General features: G+C 34.8%; 2 protein-coding genes across 5 annotated transcripts in view; one reads left to right on the top strand and one right to left on the bottom strand.

The window, feature by feature from the left end:
- The window catches only part of LOC127987441 (caytaxin-like), a 6,091-nt gene extending 5,418 nt beyond the window's left edge, over positions 1 to 673 (bottom strand). Inside the window, exon 1 of the mRNA XM_052589771.1 lies at positions 324 to 673. The gene's annotated coding sequence lies outside the window, so the exon portion shown is untranslated. The remainder of the gene's footprint in view (positions 1 to 323) is intronic.
- Positions 674 to 1,862: 1,189 nt separating this feature from the next.
- LOC127987438 (zinc finger RNA-binding protein) lies at positions 1,863 to 20,602 on the top strand. 4 transcript variants are annotated; one of them, XM_052589766.1, is made up of 19 exons: positions 1,863 to 2,011; positions 3,509 to 3,755; positions 3,841 to 3,955; positions 5,074 to 5,289; positions 5,371 to 5,705; positions 6,909 to 7,091; positions 7,184 to 7,403; positions 8,938 to 9,086; positions 9,268 to 9,387; positions 10,169 to 10,299; positions 10,433 to 10,559; positions 10,653 to 10,849; positions 10,937 to 11,105; positions 13,134 to 13,281; positions 15,210 to 15,295; positions 16,851 to 16,946; positions 17,034 to 17,145; positions 18,594 to 18,691; positions 18,774 to 20,602. In XM_052589766.1, exons 1-19 carry the CDS (start codon positions 1,941 to 1,943, stop codon positions 18,945 to 18,947), a joined length of 2,994 nt encoding a protein of 997 aa, XP_052445726.1. In that variant the 5' UTR covers positions 1,863 to 1,940; the 3' UTR covers positions 18,948 to 20,602. The 4 variants fall into 4 exon arrangements, with proteins under 4 accessions (XP_052445726.1, XP_052445725.1, XP_052445724.1 ...); XM_052589765.1 differs by having other exon boundaries at positions 10,430 to 10,559; XM_052589764.1 differs by having other exon boundaries at positions 10,169 to 10,314.
- The last annotated feature ends 26 nt before the right edge of the window (positions 20,603 to 20,628 follow it).

The following is a 20,628-nucleotide window of genomic DNA, read 5'->3' as shown; positions in this document are numbered from 1 at the left end:
GTAAAATGAAATAAGTTTTAGACTAAAACTGGATAAAAAAAAAAAAAACATTCACAACAAAATGACTAAATTGGAAAAACCTAAATAAATAAATAATTCAGAATATGAAGATTTTAATAGTGATGCTACAATAAAACTGCTGTATTTGGAGTATAAATGTTATATATTGAATATTAAATTCAATATTACTTTGAAACGTCATGGTGGTGTGGCTTGAAACCACTTGTTTTTCTTAATGATTCTTACAAATTATTTAAAAAACTTAACAAATCTATCTTAATTCAGTCTTTGATAGATTAAATGAATAGCAGTACCGTACTCACATGAGGATGGGATTATTCCTGGTGAACTGATTATTTTTCCTCTCTTATCCAGAGCCGATCCGAGCAGAGCGCAGGTGTTGATGCAGGTGCTCTGAGAGAAACACAAGACTCCTCTGTTCACTGTGAGGGAAAGAAGAGGCTACGCTCACTCTCCAGGTCACATCAGACACTGGATTCAGCCCGGCATGTTTCCAGAAGTGTGTATGTTCTGCTGTATGGATCCACACATTAACAGTGAGGATGCTGTAGGAACATCAGCGGTGCTTTGTCATATTGCGTCTCCTCCTGAATGCTGAATGCTGGTGCTCCAGGCTCAGGATGATCTTATTGAGGCACTTCCACATCCTCTGAGCACTGAAACAACAGAGGCTTTGAGATCCCTCTTTAAACACTTTGACCCTCTCAACCCACAGGTGGCGCTAATGTACAAGACATGTTAATATACAATCTCATTCTGAGTGGATGAGACATTTCATTTGGTTTATTTATGCTTTGGTTATACAATATCTGTAATCCTCCAGGGCAGATATTGTTGTTTATTAACCTGAATGTTATATTATGTTATATGATTAAATGTTGCATTTTCTGTTATCTATCTATCTATCTATCTATCTATCTATCTATCTATCTATATTAGCCTAATTGAAATAATTTAGATTTGCATTGTAAAATTGCAATATTAGTAAACATATAAAATATGTGTTACTTTCTCCTTTGTTATATACATACATACATACATACAGTTATATTTTTTATATTAAAATATTTAATATAGTAAATATCTATATACACATTATATACATATGATTTATATAAAATTAAAAAATCATACAAATATCGAAATTTAAATATATATATAATACATATATATAAAGTACATGTTAATATGCGGACATATTCATATTAATGATAAAATAATATTATATTTTTGTTTACTTTCTTTTATACGTAATATATTTGTACATAATAATAATACTTGGAAAATCCTTTAGTAATTTTTTATTTATTTATAGGCTTTCACATACCTGGATGATGTATAGTTGTGCATTTAAGTTAATATAATTATTAATATTAATATACTTACAAAATACATGGGCTACAATAATCACGCCACGCATGCGCGTTACGAACATCGTTCTGAATGAATCAAACTTGTGGAAATTTTTTTAAGTAGCCTACCAAAGTTTTAATCAAAACTCAGTTTTTGTCACTTTCAAATTAAACATTAACTGACCTGAACTAACATACTATTTTAAGTATGTTTTAAGCATTTGACGTGTAAAGTGACGAAAAAAATACTATTAAAAGTAATAGCTGAACATAAGACGAAACCTGACGTTTATTCTGTTTTCGTATGAATCTAAAAATAATCAACAACTCACTGACTTTCTCATCATTTCAGAGCGCCGCCTTGGCCCACATCACTGATAGAAACACACTATTTATAACTGTATAATACACATATATAAATGAAACTTTACATCATAACGGTTTTATTCTGAGGCTCCGAGGGGGTCAGCGGCGCGAAGGTGACAGTTGACGTCACGCACACGTGTCTGTCACGTGGTCGCAGGACACGCCCCCGCCGCTGTCACTGCTGCTGCTGCTGAAGTTTCTATGATGGCGGCCAGTAATTATTATGGATTCACGCATGCAGCAGCCGCTGCCGCCGCCGGCCCGCAGTACAGGTACCACAGCAACACACGTGCGCACGAACACATTACTGCAGTCAGGATGACAGACAGTATATTTAAAAGAGATGCTGACGGACAGGGCGCAAAGATCTCACGAGCTGCTGCTGCTGCTGCTGGTGTTTACTGATGCTTGCTTGTTATTATTATATGTGTTCACGGGAAATATGTAAATACCGTATGTGTGCTAATGTAAATACCGCGGTGCTGCCATCCTTTATGACTCGTAGTACCATGCTTATACCATGGTAAACATTTGGAACTATGCTTTTACCTATAATTCTGTGGCTTTACCATTGCACTGTATTAAAAATTTGCATATGCTTACACAAAGTCCTGCATTTTGGTAGCCTGTTCTTTAAAGTAAATACTATTACCATTGTATTTTGCTCACTTGTAACCCTTAGGAAAATTACCCATGGGTTTATTGTAATAAAAGTGTAGTTGCCTTGTGAATAAATAAGCTCAGGATAGCTGGGATAGGACAATATTTGAAAAACTGGAATCTGAGGGTGCAAAAAAAATAAATAAATATAAATTTATATATTTTCGAGAGACGAAAATTAATATAAATATTGAGAAAATCATCTTTGAAAGATGTCTTAATGAAGTCCTTAACAATGCATATTACTAATCACTAATTACTAAGTTTTTATATATTTACGGTAGGAAATGTACAAAAAATCTTCATGGAACATGATCTTTACGTAATATCCTAATGTTTTTTGACTTTGATTATAGAAAACTCTTTAATTTTGACCCATACAATGTATGTTATGTTTTCGGCTTTAGCTACAAATATACCTTTGCTACTTAAGACTGGTTTTGTGCTCCAGTGTCACATTTGCACAACCTCAGTTTTACTACAAATAACTTGGTTAAACTAGGGTTAGTGTAAAACCATGATTAATCCGTGATTACCATGATTTAACTATAGTAACCATGTTTTTTTGGTTTAATTTGTAGTAGTGCTGTCAAATGATTAATCGTGATATAAATAAAAGTTTTTATTTACGTAATATATTTACGTGTCCTGTGTTTATTTATTATTTATTAATATATAAATACACACAAAAACAGTATATATTTTGGAAATATTTACATGTATATATATACTAGGGCTGGGCGATATATCTGACGATATGATCCTGCGCATCTAGTCTGTAAATCAAAGGCGATTCATCTGGGATAATGAACGGGATATTGCATAGCTTGTTAATGATCTACAGCTCTGTCTATTAAATGGCGCTCCATTTGAAAGTAAGTGATGGGGATTTAGTAATCATGGAACCAGATTTACTGACTAGGTGTGCATTGGCATATCATTAGATACATCACCCAGCCCTAGTAAATATTATATTATGTAAACTAAAAACTTATTATGGATGCGATTAATCGGTTGACAGCACTAATGTGTGGTAAAACCATGGTTAATTTTCAAAATGGAAGGGTATATAAACATCATTCATTTTGAATCCCAAAATTCCCATCCAGTGCCCAGCCGCCTCCTGTGTATTCCCACCCAACCACGGGCAGCTATAGTGTCCAGCCCGTCCCTGCAGTGGCCCATGCGGTGACAGCCTCGTACCCTTCTGCCACCGCCCAACCGGTGAGTCCCGTTGTAACTGCCCCTTACCCCACGTACCAGCCCCATCCCGCCCCCAACTACGGCTACCGACAGCCCGAAACATCCCCACAACTGACGCCCACCCCTCAAACTTACCAGGTGTTGGCTGAACCGGTAAGTCTTTGTTTTGCATCATTCTTATTAATGACGCATCTCAAGTGCGCTCACTTACTTATTCCCAATTTAATTGGTTATACAGGAGAATTATAGCTACGGTCGACCACCACCAGTCAGCAGCTTTGAGAACAAGCAGTACTTTCAAACGAGCATCGCACCCGCGCAGAGAACCGTGACCGAGGCCTACTTCCAGACAGGTGAAGCTGCTTTCTCTTTCAGTCGTCTTTGAATGCTGTTAGAGATGTAACAATCAGGGATGTCCCGATACCACTTTTTCACTTCCGTCACCGATACCGATGCCGCAGTTTGGCTATTTGCCGATTACGATATAAATCTGATATTTTTTTTTTATTCTTGAACTAATATTAATAATAAAATATTACTAATCTTTTTGATATATTTACGGTAGGAAATTGACAAAAAATATTAATGGAACATGGTTTTTGGGATAAAAGAAAAATCGATAATGTTTACCCATACAATGTTTTTTTTGTGGCTATTGCTACAAATATACCCCAGTGACATAAGATTGGTTTTGTGGTCCAGGGTGTTTCAATTCAATTCAAACTGATAAGCTACTTATAAATATTGTAGATACGTAATTTTCTGTAAAGTTGCTTTGTACCGATTTGTATTGTAAAAAGCGCTATACAAATAAACTTGAATTGAATTGAATTGGTCTAGGTCCATGTGTGTGTGTATATATATATATATATATATATATATATATATATATATATATATATATATATATATAAGTTATGTTAAATATTAATATTAAATTGAATTATTTGAATATTATACCAATTTTGTGATTATTGCATTGATTTTAATGCACATAAAATAAAATAAAACGATTTAATTAAAAACAAACAATACTAGAACTTAAATTGAAAAAATCGAAATTTAAGTTTAAAATATGAATTCAAAATGTTAATCAATACAGTAGTATCTAAATCAATGCATTGCTTGTTTAGATTATTGTTATGTGTTATGCATTGTGTTAGAGGTGTTTATAAATGACAATAATTCAATATTCATGTTCTTTTGGTGAGAAACCATGTGAACTTTTTATGTCTTCCATTAAACATTCTGAATGATGTTTGATTGAAAAACAGAACAAATAAACAACCGGCCCATCTAAGACATTTCAGAGCAATTGGTATGCATATATATATATATATATATATATATATATATATATATATATATATATATATATATATATATATATAGTTTTTTTAAATCAAGCTATATTGCTCATCTATAGCTTCCAGTTTTTAGGTTTCAAATGAGAACATCTTTGCCTTTTCAGGGCTGAAAAGTGGCTACAGCCCCACGAGTACAGCGTACAGTCAGCCGCCTGTTCAACGGCAGGTCACCGCTCTCAAACCCCCTCCCGCTGTGAGCTCTGTGTCCTCTAGCTACACCATCTACCCCACATCAACCAGCGTGCAGCAAACTCCAGCCCCCATATCCACTTACACCCCTAGTTCTTCCTTCAACTCCACAGCTGCGACATCCTACTCCGGTATGCATCCGATTGAGATTTATACGCCACAAATAGCCACCGGCGAATCATCTAATGGTGTCTCTGTCTTTGTTGCTTCAGCCGGTCTCAGCTATTCCAACTATGAGTCTAGCATTTACACATCCACGCCTTCGTACTTCCAGCCGGCGCAGTTGGCGCCCCAACAGGCACAGCCTCAACCGCCCCTCCAGCAGCCACAACAGCCTCCACCACCACAGCAGACACAACAACCTCCCAAACAGCTCTCCAACTCCTCCTGGAGCAACAAGGGCAGCGGCGCACTCACCAGCTCCACCGTCAACACGTACAAGAAACCCGTTTTCCATCAGAACAAGATCCAGAAGCCCAAAGGTCCACCTAAACAGCCACAGCTGCACTATTGCGATATCTGCAAGATTAGCTGTGCTGGTCCACAGGTGAGCAATTACATTAAATCCACATTCAACTTCACCCCAAAAAATTAAATAAATCTTATTTCCTCGCCTTCAGGCCATCCAAGATCTTTCATTCTTCAGCCGAAGAGAACTTAAAGGGATAGTTCACCCAAAAATTCTGTTGCAATTCTGTCATTAATTACTCATCCTCATGTTGTTCCAATCGAGAGAACGATAACTATAAAGATAACTATAAAGATAATGATATTAGCGTCCACACCAGCAAACAATATTGTTTGTTTATTCTGAGTGCACGTGTGCTGTCGCTTTAAATTCCTGAGCTCATTACAGCAGGATTGGTACTGATTGGCTGTCAATGTTTTTAATCATTCATCAGAAAAACGAATTGTTCTGAAAGTGATTCCCATGATATCGTTTCTCTCATTCTACCATCTTTGTAGGAATAAGATTATATTTATAAAACGGAGAGTTCCGGTCCTTGATTCTGATTGGTTGAGCCATGTTCCAAGCTGTTGTAAATTACTCTACAAACACCTTTGTTTACCTCTGTGTTCTTGTGTTGCTCGGCAACCACATTCTTTGAACCACAACTGATTCTGAGGAACTACATTGTTTGGTGGAAGAATACTGTTTTTATTAATATCAATACACTTTATTTGCTCTGTTTTATTTTGTGAAACCTTACTTCATAAACGGAATAACCGTTTAATAAAAGCAATAAGCTCTGCAAAGCTGTGGTTTACCGTGAATTTATAACAGCTAACAGGGTTTTAGTTACTCTGCTTTGTGTCATGCCTAACAACACCAATTAACTTTTATAAATCCACTGTAAACTATGGCTTCTTGGGGCTCATTGTTTTAATGAACAAAACCCTCAGTAAAAATTTCAGAACATAGATTAAAAAACTAAAAACTTTAAACTTTTAAACTTTAAACAAATCTTTTGCATATAGAAGTTCTACTAAAGTTGATGGAATTTTTGTTTTGTTTTTTTAGAATACTGACTTTAAAGATATGTATTGAAATCTATAGATCTACAAAAGTACAAAAATAAGTATTTGGGGTGTTTTCTTAACCGCTAGTCAACAACATGCTATGACAATCCACCCCCCCCCCCACCAAAAAAAACCCCATTCCTTTTCTTGATAGTGTCTTGCCCTAATTTAGTGGAAATTGGTAGAAAACATCTTTTTCGTTGACTTGTGTTCTTGTGCTCTTCTGCAGACGTATCGAGAACATCTGGAAGGACAGAAGCACAAGAAGAAAGAGGCGGCTCAGAAGAGTGGCAGTCAGGTGACTAACGGACCTCGCGGTGTCCAGACGCAGCTGCGCTGTGAACTGTGTGATGTCTCATGCACCGGCGCCGATGCATACGCCGCACACATCCGGGGATCCAAGCACCAGAAGGTTTATTAAATGTTAAATGCCATTTTCAGCACTCTTGGGCTTTTCAATGTATTTTGGGGTTGAAATGCACCTGCTATCGAACTTTTCCTCAGGTGGTGAAGTTGCACACCAAACTTGGCAAACCCATCCCTTCCACGGAGCCCGTTTTCGTGAACTCTGCCCCTGCTACTGTGACGATGACTACTAGCAAGACAGCGGTGAAAACCACTCCTACCCCAACATCGGTTGCGCAGAAGACTCCGGCGGTGACTCTTTCCAAACCTGTGGCGTCTCCTGCCGAGAAACCTGCCACTGCTAAAGTTGCCATTATCGGTAAGCGACTTTACCAGGCATTTTCACTAAAGTATCGTAAAACACCCCCATGTTTACGCACTGGTCTTTCACACTTTAGATCTGAAAAAGACTCCAGAAAATGGATATTTAAAATTGGAATAACGACCAGATTAACGTATAAATATCACTTTCAGCGTCAACTTTGTTTTTTGAACCGTAAGACAAATTTGCACAAGTAGTTTGTGAGTTATAATTTTTTACTATAAACTTAATATAAAACTAGATTTCTGAATGATTAAATGGAATTTGTTTGCTTTCGCGACATTTGCATTGGAACTTATTATAAACTTACATGACTTCACATGATGATTTAGGGCATTTTTGGTGAAATATGAGCAGAACTAAATTTTGGCGTAAAACATTTAGACTACTATTTGTTTTCAAAATTAATTTTATGAATGACTTGCACGGACGTTTTTTTGCAATTATGTGAATTTACACAAGAATGCTTTTCCGAATTATTTACGTAGTCATCACAATTGCAGAAGTTTGTAGTATAAAAGATGTTTTCTGCATGACTAAAAAAAATTTTTTTCTGCAATTGTGACATTTACATTGGAGATTATGTGAATTTATCATGAATTTGTTTGCTGTTGCAACAGTGTACATAACAATTTAGGCCTTTTTGAATTTTGGTGTAAATAATTTGGAATACTGTTTGTTTTCAAAACAATTGATTTTACAGATTTAGTTTTCAGTTAGAAAAATTTAAAAAAGAATGGTTTTGCGAATTATTAACTTAGTATTTTAACAGTCGCACAAGTATGAATAAAGTGAATAAAATGAATTTGTTTCCATTCGTGATGAACAAAAGTTAATAAATGTAACACTCATCATTGCATTAACAAATTTTAAATGTTTTATGCATGATTTACACCTAAATTTGTTTACATTTGTGACAGTTTATGTACGAATGTTTAAAAGACCTGTTTTCACACAATTTTGTTCAACTCGTGTCTCCTAAACTTTTTTCACTTTTTTTCACTAAATGAGGCCCAACATGTGTAACATTTTTAGTTTAAGCTCAGTTTTAGTCACAAAGTAAAAAAAAAAGTCATAAATGCCTGATGTTTTCAGTGTTGGGATTATAGTTGTGCTATGTGTGTCACTTCACCGTAATTTCACCAGCGGTTTCGCACTGATCACAGAAATAGATATTTCCTCTTTAGTGCTTCACTCACAATACCCACATGATTGGAATATATGATTTACATCCTGCCTTGAAGAAGAAAAAGCTCCTTGCAAACATTTCAGTCGTTATGTTGATGCAATGCATCTTTCAGATTGTAACATGACATCAACACAGAAGTCTTGCTAAGTCTTTTTGCTTTATATAGTTGTGTTATTCATACCAGATAATGCTGCTCAGCAGGTTATGAGCTAATAGATCTATGAGTAATCACGCAACGAACCCTGCACATCTTAAACATGTTGGTAGCATGGTTACGTTACGAACAGCCATCTTGCAGAAACATGAAATGAAGTGAATTCCCTAATATCCATTTCTGTCCAGGCAGCAGAACGTCCACACCAGCTCCGGTAAAACTGGAGGAGGTGAAGCCAACTGTGGTGAAGACGGACACTTTGAGCGACGATGAGGACGGTGACGGGACTGGAGCTCAAGGAGACATTCAGCCCGTGGGACACGATTATGTTGAAGAAGTGAGACCATACAGCTCTATTTGTGTTCAGTTAAGCTTGATCAAAACGAGTGAATCTGTCTTTTTGTCAGTGAATCAGTCAAATTGATTCATGAATCATATGTATTTGCGAATCAGTCCTTTGAGGGGTTTAAATCTCAGATTCTTGTGTTTTTATTCTTAACTTGTTTTTTTCTCTTCAGGTTCGAAATGATGACGGAAAGGTGATTCGCTTTCACTGTAAGCTGTGTGAATGCAGTTTCAATGATCCCAATGCTAAAGACATGCACCTGAAGGGACGGAGACACCGACTGCAGTACAAGGTGAGATGTCTCTCTGGAAGTAAATGTGTATATTAATTAGTATAAAATTCATTAAATAATTATTTATATAATAAACATGAGTTTGTAAAATAAATAAGTAAATTAAATACTTGCCCAATGAAAACTGCTTCATATAATTATATTTTCTTATTTTTTTTAACTTGATGGACTTGATGGAATAAAATATTTTTTTCATGATATAGCTGTCAGTAAATAGCCATTTTTGTACTTCAATATATTTATGTATGTTTTTGTGTATTGATATAATTATTAAACTGAGTAATTTTAATTGAAATTACTTTAATTACATATGACGTTGCTAGAAAATGACATTATTTGGTGTAATGCGGTTTAAGGTAAAAAAAAAATAAAAAACATACTGCACATTATTGTTTATCTTTTATGTATCGCCTTTCTGAAACGTACACCAAATATGAGTTTTTTTGTTGTTGTGAATGAATGTATGCAAATTTCATTGCTTTGACTAAAAGCTTGTATATAAGTATAGTTATTGTAATAAACTGAAATATCTTATCTAGCAAATTACCCATTTGACACATTAAGGGTTGATTAGCTTCTCATTTCATGAACTCATGAACTTGCAAGTGACAGATCAGATTATTGATAACAAAATATTTAAAAGTCTGACATCAGTGCAGACTTCAATCCAGCTTCACTTTTTGAGACACTTGAGTTAAAAACACAAGACAATTATAAAACAGTAAAGACTTGAAATCACCCAGGGCTGCAATTATTGACCAATATTTGTCTTGTTTTTCAGAAAAAAGTGAACCCAGACCTCCCAGTGGAGATCAAGCCCAGCAATCGAGCGCGGAAACTTCTGGAAGTCAAACTGCGAAAGCAGAAACAGAAATCTGTGCTGAAGAGACAACAAGAGGACGAACAACGCTGGTACACAGAAATGAGGTCTTTCTCAACATTCACACCATTTCGGTTTTATTTATCTTTTCTAACGCTAAAACCTTTATTGCACATTTCACTAGGCGTTTTTTTATAGTCTTAATTTCTTTGTGTGGTCCAGCAGGAGGTACGAGGAGGACATGTACTGGAGGAGGATGGAGGATGAGCAGTTATACTGGGTGGAGATGAGGCACAGAATGGCTCCGCCCCCTCTCATGGGCCGGCCCAGCATCCCGGTGCCTCCCCTATTGGTAAGTACACGCAATCACATTTCAAACAAACCAAAACTGTTGCAAGTTACTTATCAAATTGTAAACAGCAACAATTCTCTTATTTATCTTTAGCCCGTGCGGCGTCCTGATTCGCCCGACGACCGCCACATCATGGCCAAACACTCGGCCATCTACCCCGTGGAGGAGGAGCTTCAGGCCGTCCAGCGAATCGTGTCGCATTCTGAGCGCGCTCTCAAACTGGTGTCCGATTCGCTGCTGGAGAAGGAGGCGTGTGCTGCGGACGACGACAACGACGTGGCGGACAAACAGTGAGGACTCTTGCCAGCTAGCTTTGTGTTTATGCCATCGAATAGACGTGGGAAATGGTGTAAATTTACATGCTTCCTCTTGGACAGGTCGGAGTCTCAGGCTCGTGTTCTCAAAGGAGTCATGCGTGTGGGAATCCTGGCTAAAGGTCTCCTCCTGCGTGGCGACCGCAATGTCCAGCTCATCTTGTTGGCGGCCAAGAAACCCACCGCCTCTCTGTTGAGAACCGTTGCAGAACAACTGCCCAAACAGCTAGCGGTAAGCTTGTCTTTATTTGCGGAGTTGCTATGCATGTGTCAAATGTTTATGTTGAAGCTGCTGAAAACCATTATTGACTTCTGACCTGCCTATGCTCAAAACTTTCCACTTGTGGTTTTATCACCACGTTTCATTTTGTTCTGGCTGCTACATGATGGAAATCGCCCACATAAGAAATCACATGATCCCAGGTGTTAAGTTTAGATACAGCAACATGTAGCTGGATGTGTGCTTAACATTTTGCAATTTCTTAAAGTAGGCCTAAAGCTTGGCTTGGATTAGGATTATGTGTGATTCTCTCTAAGAAATTTCCGGGTTGTACTTCAAATTTAAATAAAAAAAAATAGAAAAGTTTGATATGATGTTTACATTTATTCAAAAATATTACAATTAACATTTATTATATTTTGCATCAAGCAAGTGAGTATTTTAAAGCCCATTTATATATATTTACCACAATTCAGCAATAATTACTCACTATGGTAAAACAGAAAATCATACCGAATTGTTTTATTCCATTGCAATTTAATTAAAAAAAGAAGCATTTTAAACGTATTTACCGTAACATGCAGAAAATTATATATAGAAAATATTTTTATCACAGTTTGACATATTTCCTAAATTATTTTCATGACAAGTGAAGATAATTCCTTAAATGTCATTACTGCAGTACAGAACCTCATTACGGAAACTTGTAGAAAATTATTATTTTGATTACAATTAAACATACTGTCAAAAAATTGTCTTTACTATGATTTGGCAAAAACATTACCAAAATGTATTTTCTTGACAGAAAATCATAGCAAGAAGAAAATAATTTTCATGACACAAAACCTCACTGTAAACATGCAGAAAATGTTAGATTAACATGTTTTCAAAATTGTATTTACTATAATGCTGCAAATAAATCATTACCGTAACATACATGGAATTATAAGAAAATATTACTTTCATGTAAATTAAATTAATTTCCTAAAATGTCATTACTATAATGCAACAACAAAAACTCATTATAGAAGTATATATATATACCCCCCCCCCACCCAGATTTTTCTTTATTAAAATTGGAATTAAATTCAGTACATCTTTATTACAATATAAAAATACTTTTTAAAATCTTTATTTATTATATATATATTTTTCACATTACAGCAATGAGATTGGGATGGTTGAACCTTGTTGTGATGACTTTTGCATGGGAAAAATGTGCTAAATGAAAATAATGTAAAAGTGCACAAATTTCTTTGTGATCTTAAAAAATGTACTCCATTTACTTGATGCAATCAGTAACATACAGAAAATCGTTCCTTCCAACATTTTCTTTATTAAAATAAGAATAAATTCAGTGTGATACAACCATCATGCATTAATACTTTTTAATGACCCTTTTTTTATTATCAATTTTTCACATTAATGAAACTTGAGATTGTCCATTGCGGTAATGACTTATTGCATGGGGAAAATGTGCTATGAGTCATGAAAATAATTTTGAATCTTTATAATCTTAAAAACATTCTTACTTATTCAATCATTAGCATACATTTTTTTTTTCCTTTTCACATCACAGTAATGAAAATGAGATGGTTGTGCATTGCGGTAAAGACTATTTGTGTAAGGAAAGTAATGCAAAATCTTTGATCTTAAAAAATATACTTTATTTACTTGATGCGAAATATACGGATTTTTGGAATGAAATATGACCCAGACATATTTCTGGTGGTTGATTGTGTGACCTACCAATATATAATTCAAAATAACTGCGAATGAGCTTTTGACTCTTTCTGCTGCTGTTGTGGTCCATGTATCTTTAACTGATCTTTAGTTCCACTGCCTGGTTAAGACACCTACAGAGAGAGACTGGGGCATGTACTTCATTTCCTTATGCATTATATCCCATTAACCCCTGCATTATCCAGCCAAGACTTTGAGTGTGGCATTTACCACTGGGATTATAAGGGACAAATTATGGCCCCTGTATTGACCCCCACCATCTCCTCTGTAGTAATACAGTGTCCTTTTAACCGGCAGACCTTTTCTGAAGATCAGTATGAGGTGCAGGTACACCCTGAGGAAGCCAACATCGTCATTTTTTCAAGCAAGGAACCAAAAATGCAGGTCACCATCTCTCTTACCTCGCCAGTGATGCGCGAAGACCCCGTCCCCAACATGGAGAAAGGTTAGAGAACCCGTGCTTTCCCTCAGCAGCCCTATATGTGTTCCCTTGGTTCACAAAAAATACGGATATTTCCATACAGAATTGAATTTTCCATCAGTCAATTGGCTTTCCTGTTCATTTGTTACCCCCCTTCCCCTTCTTCACTTTCCTTTTTTTTTTCTTGGTTCGGTCCATTATTCGCCCTCGGTTTTGCATTGCTTCCTGAAAGCTTTTTTAAGGAATCAAAAACAGGATCTCTGACCTTTCTTTACCATTGTGGTGCAATATTGTACAAGTTGTGTTGTAAGATACATGAGCACTTCAGCATGAGAGAGATTTATGGCTTTCACCACTGACCTTTTCAGGCCAAGTTAGTCGTTCATATAAAGTGGTGGTGAATGGTGTAAAGATTTGGGAGTGACAATTGCATTCATTTTTGTGCGCGTACAGAAACAGGATCCTACATCACACAACTTTGAGATTCTTGCCATTTTCATGTCAAAATTAAGTTTTTAATAACTAATATGATCCGTTTCATCAAAACAGTGGCTAATATTGTTTTAGTAACAAATTATTTATGAATTTATTTGTATTATTAATTGTAAATATCAATTTATATTTTACCTTGTTTGTTTATGTTTATTTAAACAGCCACTTTTGTCATAATTACTTCACTGCATCCATTCATAACTATTTGGCTTTTGGCTTATTTTTGTGCACGAGATGCAAATTGAATGTCAATTTACAATTTACTGACTGACGGCAAAAGGTCTGGAATTCATGCCAGCTTTCATTTTCCAAGCCCCGCCCATGAAGGCCATTTGACCGACATGTCCAACAACCAATTACAGTTCATTTCATTTCAGCGTCACGTTACGAGGTGTAGAAATGTCGCCACATTACCAGACCGGAGTGTAAAACTGACATATTAAAAAAATTAAATGCCGCGAACTTTAAATATTTCACATACTTTCAAAAATTCAGCTTTGAGTTGATCGAGATAAGTGAGAGGGTTTGTCGCCATGGTATCTTTGTTTATAGGCAGAATTTTAAAGAACGCTACACACACGTGTTTTGCGGAAATTCTGTAGAATTCAACCAATCCGATCACGACTTTCAACACTCCTGAAGCATTTCCACTTTTGTGTCCCATATGCATCAGACGTTTAGCCAACGATCCTTGGGCGTGATGTCTGAAGCTAAAACTAATTTGCTTGTAATTACAGCTTTTTAAAAATTTATATTTTCTTGTATACAAAAATAACTGCGCAAAAACAATCTATTTCTTCATACAAGAATTCAGTAGAAAAATACATCACTCCTGTAGCTCATAAACCTATGTGGCCACTGCAATATTTTGGGACTGACAATGTATGGTAGTTTACAATAGACTTGTCTTTAAGTTGAGACCTAAACTATTAGAATGTGAGTGAATATGAATTTTATTGTTATTGTTTATTGTGGCCTAAAACAAACTCATCCTCTCATACTGAAGTTTTGACCTCAAAAGCCTCTGTAATTCTGACTTGTAACCTGAGGTCACTGTTGTTTTTATTTTGTTAACAATAATTCTCAATTCTATTTCTTTCAAACAACCAAAACCCAAAGTGGTTCTCCACACTTGTCCTGTTTGGGTTTGTTAATCATGCATTAACAGACCCAATTAATAATATTTTCCATTTACATCTTTTGCATATCATTGCAACAGCTTTTTTAGGAACCTGGACGTGCGGAAAACCCCTAGTATTGTGACATTTCGGTGTGGTCACTTTGTTTTGACTTGTGTTGTAATGATCACATTAACACAGCCTAGTGTCACAAATTCCCTAAAATATTTTTGTCATTTAATCAACAATACTTTTATATATTAATGAGATCTACTTACTATTTTCAAATAAAAGCTAAACATTAAATACAGTTGACGATGTTTCTTACATGTGTCCTTTCAGTGTCAGAAAAAGACCCTCTGGATGTTCTCAGCAGGACCAAGTGCCTTGAGAATTTAGCAGCTCTGCGACATGCTAAATGGTTTCAGGTAAAAAAAAAAAACTAAATTAAAATAGTTTAGGATAGGTTGTAGTAGTACTTTTAGGACAGTAGACACTAAATCTGTAAACTTGTTAAAAAGCATTGGAGAAGCTACTTTAAAATGACCTTTTCGCTTACATTACTAGCAACTATTAATTCAACATAGTTGTCAACGTTGTTAAATTGTAACATTTTTGCATTAGGAATAACAATAAAAAAAATCTGAAAAAGTAATAACTACTACAAATGTACTAGCGGAAAGTATCTGAATATAGTGAATTTTTATACACATTATATAAACTAAATTGACTCGATAGCTAAGAAACAGTTATTGAGAGAGCTTAATTTAGCTACCATGCTACCGACTTTAGCCTAAATTTGAAACATACTCTACGTAAGTAACGCTCTTATCAGCGCAAGTTTGACTTCTGATTCATTCATAGTTATGTTCCTAAACACAATAAGTACCGTTAGTACTTTATTTTTAGTATTTCCACAAGGAGCGCTGTAATTGAAATTATTGTTAACATACTTTTTCTAAGATCCATTTTTTGTTCAGGAACAACCATTTGAAAAGAATCTTGCAGATCAAGTTAGTTAATTTTTAATGATAACTGGTTAGCATGTTAGCTAGCTAACTACCTGATAATAATCTGTAGTTAAGTTTGTACAATGGAATTGTGTGTTTACGTACTTGTGTAGAGTATGTTTTTGGTCTTAGACTCAGCGATTATTTGTTTTAGTTTAGTAACATTTTAGCATTAGCTGTTGTTCGCTTAGATTTTTATTGCCTATTAATGAGTTTTATGCACAGACTTGCACTTTAGTCTTACATCATTACATTATGCTTTGGATTACTACAGTAAATTATAACAAAGTTAGACAATGTGAAAATGTAAACATATTTTTGAACAAATAATTGTCATTCTACATGTTACTAGCAAAACAGCTAAATACAGAAAAAAAATTAAGGATGTATTTAGGCACTAAATTTACGAAAAAAAAAACACAATTTGGAAAGCTACACTTATCAAAATGACATGGAACTGACTTTCGATTAAACCCCAAAAATACTCTGCGCAAGTTTTTATTTCGTCTAGCAACGCGTATTCGATTTCATTCAATAGCTATATTCCTAAATATGTCAGCACGCTATTATGCCTTATTTTCAGTATTGTCACAAGGGGCACTATAATTTACGCTAATTATACGTTTTTTTTATTACGTTTTTTCTTCTTCTACGACTAATTTTAATTTTCAGGAGCAACAGTGTGTAAAAATATCATAGAGCAAGTCAGCTAAGTTTATTGTCAACTGGTTAGCATATAAGCTAGCAAATTACTTAAATACATTGTAGCTAAATGTGTAAACAGTGGAACTTTGCAATTGCGATACATTGGCAAAGTGTTTGCGTACTTACGTAGAGTATGTTTCTGTTCTTAGAATCGACCATGGATAATTTTGGTAGCATTAGCATGATCAATTAGCATTTACATTTGTGTCTTTAACTGAAGTACTGTAGTTATCTGTGACTATTGCAAATTAACGAGTTTCGTCTACAGGCTCGAGCAAACGGTCTTCAGTCTTGCGTCATCGTTATTCGGGTTCTGCGGGATCTCTGTCAGCGTGTACCTACCTGGGGCAAGATGCCTGACTGGGTCAGTTAGCTTTGTTTGCTAACAGTGATTTGAGTTTTAGCTAATAATGGTCGCGTTAACTAACGTGCCGGGTTTTCTTTTGCAAAGGCCATGGAGCTGCTTGTTGAAAAAGTTATTAGCAGTGCATCGGGTCCAATCAGTCCTGGAGAAGCTCTGCGGAGGGTCCTCGAATGCATCGCCACCGGGGTTCTCCTGCCAGGTATGACCTATGTTATTTTAGGATTTTAATCATACAGTACAATAAACACGTGTGAGTCATGTAATAATGTATTAGTCCGTTATAATAATGCGTGTATGAATGCTGTTGACACACTGATTGCACATTGCATTAATGCAAAGGTACTTTCCACACATTCACGTTGTTTCCACACACATTGACGAAAATTAATGAATGTGTCTATATATGCAATCAGCAGCTGGTTAGTTTTTTTTTTTTTGGCATCTTTGTCTGGTTTTGTTCAGTTTCGCAACTTGACTTTGAAATGTAAAAGGCTCTTGGCTGTTGCGCTGTATACATACTATAATATCCGGATTTTTTCCCTTTCATATGTGCTTATATGGGCTCCTTTGGTGTCCTTTTGGAGTTTGTAAGTGTCCTTTTTTGTAAACATATCTAAATTCATATACATCTAAAAACAGATTTTTGAGAATCACCCTTTAATAATTTGGTTTACTTTGCTGGATATAGCAAATTTTGACAAAATAAACATTTGAAACAAGATTAAATGGTCTATGCTTAATTTCATGAAGTGTGCGATTAATCACAGAAAAAGGTGGAATTAATTAAAAATTTTAATTAATTGACAGCCCTAATATATGTGTGTGTGTGTGTGTGTGTGTGTGTGTGTGTGTATGTGTGTGTATAAATATATATATATATATATATATATATATATATATATATATATATATATATATATAGAAATGTATATATATATATATATATATATATATATATATATATATAGAAATGTATATATATATATATATATATATATATATATATATATATATATATAGAAATGTATATATATATATATATATATATATATATATATATAAATGTTATGTGCTTTAGTCATTTTTATTAGTTTTCATTTTACGCTACATTTCTTTTTACCATTATTTCTATTTCAGTTTTAGTACTTCAACTTTACTTTTGGTTACTTTCCAAGTTGACATGCCAGATTAGTTTTGCTTTCATTTTCTGGTTTATGTTTTAAAAAATTAAATACACTTGCAAATAACTTAAAACTTGTTCATTTGATACGTTTTATTTTATTTAAGCTTTATTTTTTATTAGTTTTAATTGACAGTAACAACACTGGGATAAGAAAGTCATTTTGTCATGTGTTCTGTCATTTTATTAGTTTTGTTTTTTTTCTGGATATTTCTATTTAGATAAAATTTTTATGTCACTTTTAGTTTTCAATAGTAAATTTATTACTTAAACTCATTTTATTTCAATAAGTTGCCAAGGAAATTTAAACATTTCAAGTTTTATAGTTGAAATGTAGTATATTTTGTTTTATTTCAGCTTTGTTTTTAAATGAAAAAACTACTTTTTTTTCTTGCTACATGTTTCATAACCCATTTAAACATATATTTATATTTAAGTCAGTCTTTATATGTCTGTGCCCTCCTCAGATGGTCCAGGTCTTCTCGACCCGTGTGAGAAAGGTCAAACAGATGCTCTGGGAAGCGTTTCGAAACAAGCTCGGGAGGATGTGACTGCCAGTGCCCAGGTACTAAACAGTGTTTTTCTAACAAACATTTCCATGTGCATGATCCATGCTTATTCTGAAAGCACGTCTTGTTGTGTTTCAGCATGCGCTGCGACTGCTGGCTTTCCGTCAGATCCATAAAGTCCTCGGCATGGGCTCGCTGCCGGTCTCCAAGACTGGAGCTCGAAACCGCAAGAGACGGCGCGACGGCAGCGACACCGGCGAGGGAGAAGCCGACGGAAAGAAGGATAAAAAAGATGATTCTCACATCCCTTGAGACCTCTGCGTAATCCTCGCAAGCTGTTATGTCCTTAAGAAATGTATAAATATCACTCGAAGGGGAAAAAACACAACATCCGATGGTTCCTTTTTTCAAAAGGACAAGAGATGGAAAAAAACGTAGTCGTTCCTCTTTTAATGATGCAATACGTTTTTCTATTACATTTGAGCTGAAAATAGGCCCAAATGCAGCAGCCGCACCCCTTTGTCAGAACATCAGATGATGAGTGAACGTCGCTGACAATCAGTGACCAAAATAATAATATATAAAGTTACTGAACGTCACATCAGCTCTATTAGGCACTTTGACATATTAATGGCACTTAATTAAAAGCTTTAATTATCCAGACACAGGCCAGTCTTTTTTGTTTACATCATATATATATATATATATATATATATATATATATATATATATATATATATATATATATATATAATTTTTATTTTATTTTTACAGTGGGGCCCAAAACTCTTATGTCCACATTGACATTTTTATTTCCCAGACATTTTAAAAATAAATGTTGTATTATTTTGAAAAATCTAAAATGACCATCATAGCAAAAAATTTATACGAATCAATTACTAATAAAAATACGGTAATTTAGTGACAGTGCAATATGTAAGCAGATGGACATTGCTGTCAAATTTTTTGGCAGAAAATACAATTTAAATTTGTTTTTTTTTTCTGGAAAAATTATTAAAATATTATATATATTTTTTTTCTGGAAAGATAATAATAATAAAAAAAAAGATTCCTTGAAAAAAATTTTTTTTTAAATACATTTTATTTATTTTTCATGGAAAAAAATGAATTCTCAGACTTTTGGATCCCACTGTATAAACACAAAATATTTAGATATATTTAGAAATATAAATCTGTTCTATGTAATATTATTATAATGTACTATATAATAATATCATGTATGATATTATTGCAAATTAATTAGTTTCTCTACTCTGTATCTTTAAAAAAAAAAAAAAATTTTTTAAAACACATAGTATAGTATTCACTAATAAGCGACACGATTCAGCTTTGTGTGGTTGTTTATTAACCCGACACTGGATTTATACACGCTTAGGCATCAGATCAGAGGAAATAAGAAAATCGAATAAAATATTTAGATTTATTACTCCTCTGCGGTCATTATTTTTATTTGCATACCGATTAATTGCTCATTTCACAGCGCGAAGCTGGCGTTTCGACAGGGTTTCGAGTCGTCGTTATCTAGCGAACGACGCGAAAACACAACGGTAAAGTCTGTGGTTCTTCACACGTGCCTGCGGTAAAGACTTAAAGTACTTGAAATGTGAACGAGGAGGTGAATTTACGGTTCTTCATATTGCAATATAATATAATCTAATACCTCTCTATTCTTACATTTTTATACAAAAGAGTAAAATCTAACGAGAGATGCGCAGTTCGGTAGAAAGGTTGCTGAGCGTATATCGAACTGATTATTCGTGTCGCCTGAGTTTGCGCTCTGCCAGCTGTTTCTACGTACAATGCGAACGTATGCCGGCGTTTTTAAATGTTCCTGTTGAGTGTTTGTTCTGGTTTTGTGGGACTGTGAATAATTGTAGTGTGATCTTTCTTTCTTTCAGTTGGAATATCTGTGTAGTGCTGCTTCACTAAATAAACGGAGAAAACGATCAGGCTACTGAGCCACTCTGTGTCT

The sequence above is a fragment of the Carassius gibelio genome, chromosome B22 (assembly GCF_023724105.1).
Source record: "Carassius gibelio isolate Cgi1373 ecotype wild population from Czech Republic chromosome B22, carGib1.2-hapl.c, whole genome shotgun sequence".
NCBI lineage: Eukaryota > Metazoa > Chordata > Actinopteri > Cypriniformes > Cyprinidae > Carassius > Carassius gibelio.
The sequence above is the reverse complement of the archived record's forward strand: the minus strand, read 5'-3'. Positions and strand labels throughout refer to the sequence as shown.